The following is a 6,998-nucleotide window of genomic DNA, read 5'->3' as shown; positions in this document are numbered from 1 at the left end:
ATCATTAGAAAAACTTGCCAATACTGTCTAGTACATCCAAACTTATGAAACATTTGTTAAGGTTTATTATTTTACCTCCAGTCCCTTCACACTGCGTAATTTAGCACTGTACGCCAGTTTTGTTTTAGTATAATTGAGATACTACTATAGTTTTAGTTATAGTCTATATAGTTTTTATTAATTTTATTTCAGTTTTGGTAAAACTAAATGAAAGTGAGAAATGCTAAATAACTAGATGGAAAAAAAATAAGTGTACTATATATACAGTTAAGGTCAAAAGTTTACATACACCTTGCAGAATCTGCATAATGTTAATTTTTTTTACCAAAATAAGAGGGATCATACAAAATGCATGTTATTTTTTATTTAGTACTGATGATTGTACTGTATGATTTTGAGATTCATCTTTTAACATTGAGGACAACTGTGGGACTCATATGCAACTATTACAGAAGGTTCAAACGCTCAGTGATGCTCCAGAAGGAAAAACAATGCATTAAGAGCTGGGGGGTGAAAACTTTTGAACAGAATGAAGATGTGTACATTTTTCTTATTTTACCTAAATATCATATATATATTTTTTTTTCATTTAGTACTGCCCTTCAGAAGCTACAGAAGATACTTACATGTTTCCCAGAAGACAAAATAAGTTAAATTTACCCTGATCCTCAAATTCAAAAAGTTTTCACCCCCTCGCTCTTAATGCATTGTGTTTTCATTCTGGAGCATCAGTGATCGTTTGAACCTTCTGTAATAATTGCATATGAGTCCCTCAGTTGTCCTCAGTGTAAAAAGATGCATCTCAAAATCACACAGTCATTGTTGGAAAGGGTTGAAATACACAAAAATGTAGAAAAAAGAATTTGTGGGACCTGAAGGATTTTTATGCAGTTTAACTGTTTAAGACAAACAAGGGACTCATGAACAACTATCACTAAACAAAACAAAACAAAAAAAAACACAGCTGTGGATCATTCAGGTAACAACACAGTATTAAGAATCAAGTGTATGTAAACACAATTGTATGATAATTTTTATAAATTCAACTATTATTTTCTCCTGTGGATTATATGTAAACATCTTTTATGTGAAATGTCTTATTCAGGTCAGTGCTAAATAAAAAAATAACATGCATTTTGTATGATCCCCCCATTTTGGTAAAATAATTAACATTTTGCAGATTCTGCAAGGTGTATGTAAATATTTGACCTCGACTGTACGTGTATATATATAAATATATATAAATTTCATGTCAGTCAACATTTACTTTAAGTAACAAAAATTTTGTTTTATGGTTTTGGTGAACTAAAATAACCCTGAATTCTTATGAGCTGTAATAAACTAAAACTTCCCAATGCAAAACTCAAGTCAAGGTATGTTTCTAGCCTAAATGGTGAGATTTTGGACAGGACAGATCCTTATCTCCCTCCCTATCATTAAATATTGGCCATTTTTTCATTTTTAGGTGAACTATTCCTTCAAAACCCAAGGACAATGTCAGTGTTTTTGGTGACAAACATTGTGGTTAGCTGGTGATGCAACTCATAACAGATTATTTAGTCTTTTGCAAGAAGGAAGGAAGGAAATAATGTGCTAGCAAGAGCAAGAGCTTAACAACTGCTCATGGGAATTCTGCAGCTGAGCCTGACGCTAGTCTTAGTCTGCTTTAAAAGAATAGTTGGCCCAAAAATGAGAACTCTGTCAGAGTTTACTCACCCCCATCCAGACCTGTACAAACTTCATGCTTCTGTGAACCACAAAGGAAGATATTTTGAAGAATGCTGTCAACCTAATAATTCTGGTTCACATTAACTTCCACAGTATAAAAAATACAATGGAAGTCAATGCGTCATTAGCATTCTTCAAAATATCTTTTTTCAAAATATCCTCATACAGGTTTATATCAACATTATGCGTGAGTAAATGACAGATGTTTCATTTTTAGGTGCACTAGCCCTTTAAAACTACACCATACCATCTAATCACTGCTAATTCTGGACGTCTCCTTGAATAGGTTAATGCAATCATTCTTTATAATATGCACATCAGGTTTGTTGCTCATGCACTGCCGTCTGTTATGAAATGGAATGTGAAAGAGTACTTGAAAATATTGTGCTGAATCACAGATCTGAGGGCTTGTTTACTCGTCACTCTGCGCCAAACTGTCTCCTGTTTTACACTGGCGTATCTACATGATGGAGCAGGTGAAGCCGCAGCACTCTTTCAGCAGGGTGACACCTGTCTTGGTCATGTAAGGAGATGAGGTCTGCTGGGCTCTGGACGTCATTCTCCTGTCCTTGGTGTGACCTGAAAGAGAGCGAGCGAGAGAAACGCAGTGACCTTCTCTGAATCACACTCAAGCATCTCTGAACACTGATGAGCCAGAGTGCTGAGGTATATTCATAGCAGAACATTTGCAAATATATTGGGCTGACATTCATTTTGACAGCATTAGATAAGCTGAAATTATTTGTGCACTGTAAAAAAAATGTTTTCAATAAGGATGGGTATTGACACAATTTGATTTCTATTTTGATTCCGATTCGATTCACTATAGATTATTTTGGATATACAGTACTGTGCAAAAGTCTTAGGCCACTAGTATTTTCATCAGCTAAAAATGGTTCAAAGTCAGTTGAAGTCAGTCTTTTCCTGTAGTGTGTCAGTAGGAAATATCAGTTTACATTTCTAAACATTCATTTTGCCATTAATTATAATAATCCAGTGAGATTTTTGTATGGAGCACAGGCTGTTGTCAGACTCCTTGTGCAAACAGAGATCTGATCTCTCCATCATTCAATCCAGTCTGTCTTGAGAAACAGAAAAAACGGAGACAGAATAAATCCAGAAGAACTGTGGCAACATCTCCAAGATGCTTTAAGAGACCTACACCTACAAAGCTACAGTACTGTTAACATTTTTAGGCAGTTAGGCACATAAAATGAGTATGCTGTCAAAAACAATGTCATAAATAGATTTTCTTTATCAATGAACTTCTATTAACTAAAATAAATCAGCATTTGATGTGACCATCCTTTGCGTTTAAAGCAGCTTTTGCCCTATGTGCACTTGTGCATAGTTTTTCAGGTAGCTTTGCAGGTAGGTTACTTGAAACATCTTGGAGATGTTGCCACAGTTCTTCTGGATTTAGTCTGTCTCAGTTTTTCTGTTTCTTCATGTCATTCCAGGGACAGACTGGATGATGATGAGATCAGATCTCTGTGTGGAGCACTGGTTGTTGTCAGACTCCTTGTGTAAACAAAAATCTCACTAGATTATTACAATTAATGGCAAAGAGAATGTTTGGAAATGTAAACCGATATTTTTTACTGACACACTACAGCAAAAGATAGAAATAACTTACTTTAAACCATTTTTTAGCTGGTGAAAATACTAGTGGCCTAAGACTTTTGCACAGTACTGTATATCAGGTACAGTACATGGCAGATTTTCCAAGGAAAAAATATCTCAACTAATGCTGTAAAATATACATGAGACTCAGCTGGTAATATATTATAATACTGGGGGTTAAATGAACTGATTTGTAAACAAACACTCCAATTACACTCAATTAAGTTTTTATAATAATAAAGTTATAATACTAACTTACCAATTACATAATTATATTTCCACTCCAATTTGCTTTTTGAAATACAAACATTTAAATGGTGGCTGTGATTTTTTAAAAACTTGACAGAATTATTCAAACATAATTTAAACACTGAAGAACAGCAAAAAATAAAATGAATGCGTTTCATGGTGCATATACAGTCAAGGTCTAAAGTTTACCTACACCTTGTTAATTATTTTACCAAAATAAGAGAGATCATACAAAATGCATGTTATTTTTTAATTTTTTTATTGACTTAGTACTGAATTTATAAAATTGACCCTGTTCAAAAGTTTACATACACTTGATTCTTAATACCGCGTTTTTACCTGAATGATCCACAGCTGTGTTTTTTTTGTTTAGTGATAGTTGTTCATGAGTCCCTTGTTTGTCCTGTACAGTTAAACTGCCTGCTGTTCTTCAGAAAAATCCTTCAGGTCCCACAAACTCTTTGTTTTTGTGTATTTGAACCCTTTACAACAATGACTGTATGATTTTGAGATCCATTTTTTCACACAGAAGATTTAAATGGTCACTGATGCCTCAGAAGAAAAAAAAAAAAAGGATGCATTAAGAGCTGGGGGTGTAAACTTTTGAACAGAATTAAGATGTGTACATTTTTCTTATTTTGCCTAAACATCATTTTTTTTTTTCTTTCATTTAGTACTGCCCTTCAGAAGCTACAGAAGTTACCTGTTACTTGTACATGTTTCCCAGAAGACAAAAGTTACATTTACCCTGATCTTCAAATTCTAAAAGTTTTCACCCCCCAGCTCACGTTCAGGCATCGTGTTTCTTTCTAGAGCATCAGTGAGCATTTAAACCTTCTGTAATAGTTGCATATGAGTCTCTCAGTTGTCCTCAGTGTGAAAAGATGAATCTCAAAATCATACAGACATTGTTGGAAAGGGTTCAAATACACAAAAATGCTGAAAAACCAAAGAATTTGTGGAACCTGAAGAATTTTTCTGAAGAACAGCAGACAGTTTAACTGTTCAGGACAAACAAGAGACTCATGAATAACTATCACTAAACAAAACAAAACAAAAACACTGTTTTTGGATCATTCAGGTAACAACACCGTATTAAGAATCAAGCGTATGTAAACTTTTGAACAGGGTCATTTTTATAAATTCAACTGTTATTTTCTCTTGTGGACTATATGTAAACGTCTTTTATGTGAAATGTCTCATTTAGGTCAGTACTAAAAACATAACATGCATTTTGTATGATCCCTCTTTTTTTGGTAATCACCATTTTGCAGATTCTGTAAACTTTTGACCTCAACTGTAATTAGCGAAATACTCCTCTCTTCTAGCTGACTAACAAGTTTATGGTCACCGAATATGTTCTTTCTGAGGTAAATGTGACGTTACGTGACATTGTTTACAACCTGTTATATGTCTTTGCACGGTTGAAACACTGATTGAGGGATTACATGAGACAGAATATGGATTTCAGTAAGTTGTACTTTTTCTTTTAACATATATTCAGATGTTAATTCATGTTTATTCTGTGAATAAACTTGTTTTAAAGCGGAGGAGATGATTAGTTCATGTGTGTTTCATGCTGCCGCTACTCTTGAACTGAGATGCTACAGCCTAAGACTTTGTTTTATATCATAAGTAACATAAGTAAGCACAAAGCTTATTGTGATTTATTGGATGGGAGGTGCGCTACTCCGTTCATTAACTGAAAACAGGCTAGACTAATTGATTCATGGTATTTAAGAATCAACACTGTTTGGTAAAAATGAGAATCAATTAAAATTGAGGAAATGTATATTTTTTTTACCCATGCAGCCCTAGTTTTCAAAGCTGTAAATATAACAAAGATTATTGGAGTACTTTTGACAAGAAAATACTATTTCAGTTTTTCTAATTCAAAATGTCATGTTTAAAAAGTTTCAAAAGCAGCACTAGAGATGATGAAATATTTTTTTTATTTTTCTAAGACGTTTCAAACTCTCACCACAACACTGATTAGTATTTGATAGTGTTCTGTTCTCTCTCATTTACAGTCAAACCTTCCCGCTTTCTGTGGCATTCATGTACTTCTGCACTATTTATTCCGGTTGTGAACTAGCTCATTAGTTTTGAACTAAAAGAAAACAAACTAAGACGGCTTATTACCACCCCGAGAACAGAATTAACATTCATGCTTCCGACTATACCACAACATAAGCAGATTCCTTATTAATTTCTCTTTCCATTTTCATTAAACTTGAGCAGGCAGTGAGTAAAACAATTATGGCGGTGCTCAAGGAATGCATTATTATGTTAATTTGTGCATTCAAAGCTGAAAAACGGAGGTTTAAGAGTTTGGCCTTGAGCTCACAGAACCACAGCAAAACACACACACATACTTTTCATGCTGCACCTGTTGGGAAATTTGGTCTGTAGGAAGTCAGCCATCTCTTTGTCCTCTTCTCGCTCTCTGAGTGGAGAATAATAGGCATCAGAAAGGCAAATGCACAAATGCATACACAATTCAGGGTACATTTTCATGTGCACATAATATTCTGGTCAGTAAGATTTTTTTAATGTTTTTGAACAAAGTTTTTTTTTTTTTTGCTCAACAAGGTTTAATTTATTTGTTGAAAAATACAGTAAAAATGGTAATATTGTAAAACGTTATTACAATTTAAAAGAACTGTTTTCTATTTGAATATATTTTAAAATGTTATTATTCCTGTGATGCAAAGCTGAATTTTCAGCATCATTACTCTTCAGTGTCATATGATACTTCAGAAATCATTCTAATATGATGATTTTTTTATTATTATCAATTTTATCAATTCAATATTTTTGTGATGTATTTTTTCAAGATTTCTTCGATGAATAGAAATTCGTATTTAATGTTTTTTAATAGAAACCTTTTATAACATTATAAATGTCTTTATTGACACTTTTGATCAATTTAATGGATCCTTGCTAAATAAAAGTATTAATTTCTTAAAAAACTTTCTGACTCCAAACATTTAAACTGACTTTTTTTTTTTAACTGTTAAAATGTACCTTTTATTGTGAAAATTGTACCTTTTTTTTTTTTTTTTTTTTTTGCTACTGATTATTAATATACTGCATATACTGTATACTGCATCAACACACTAAAGTTATCATGCATCATTACAATATATGACCCTGGACCACAAAACCAGTCATAAAATTGAGATTTATAAAAGCTGAATAAATAAGCTTTCCATTGATGTATGGTTTGTTAGGATAGGACACTATTTTGGTCAAGATACAACTATTTGAAAATCTGGATTCTGAGGGTGCAAAAAAAAAATCAAAATATTGAGAAAATTGCTTTTAAAGTTGTCCAAATGAAGTTCTTAGCAATGCATATTACTAATCAAAAATTATTTTTTGATATATTTACGGTA

The 6,998-nt window shown here is 33.0% G+C and overlaps 1 protein-coding gene across 2 annotated transcripts in view; it reads right to left on the bottom strand.

Moving 5' to 3' along the window:
• Positions 1-1,707: 1,707 nt before the first annotated feature.
• zgc:171844 (uncharacterized protein LOC100151763 homolog) overlaps positions 1,708-6,998 on the bottom strand; it is a 29,324-nt gene continuing 24,033 nt past the window's right edge. The window contains exons 5-6 of one of the 2 annotated variants that reach the window (XM_051105931.1): positions 5,990-6,046; positions 1,708-2,307 (exon numbers count right to left, since the gene is read on the bottom strand). In XM_051105931.1, coding sequence (XP_050961888.1) covers positions 2,175-2,307; positions 5,990-6,046 — 190 coding nt within the window. In that variant the 3' untranslated portion in view covers positions 1,708-2,174. Of the gene's footprint in view, positions 2,308-5,975; positions 6,047-6,998 lie in introns of both variants that reach the window. The other variant, XM_051105930.1, reaches the window with a different exon arrangement.

This window comes from Labeo rohita, chromosome 3 (assembly GCF_022985175.1).
Source record: "Labeo rohita strain BAU-BD-2019 chromosome 3, IGBB_LRoh.1.0, whole genome shotgun sequence".
Lineage (NCBI taxonomy): Eukaryota > Metazoa > Chordata > Actinopteri > Cypriniformes > Cyprinidae > Labeo > Labeo rohita.
Note: the sequence above shows the minus strand (reverse complement) of the source record. Positions and strands in the feature narration are given on the sequence as shown.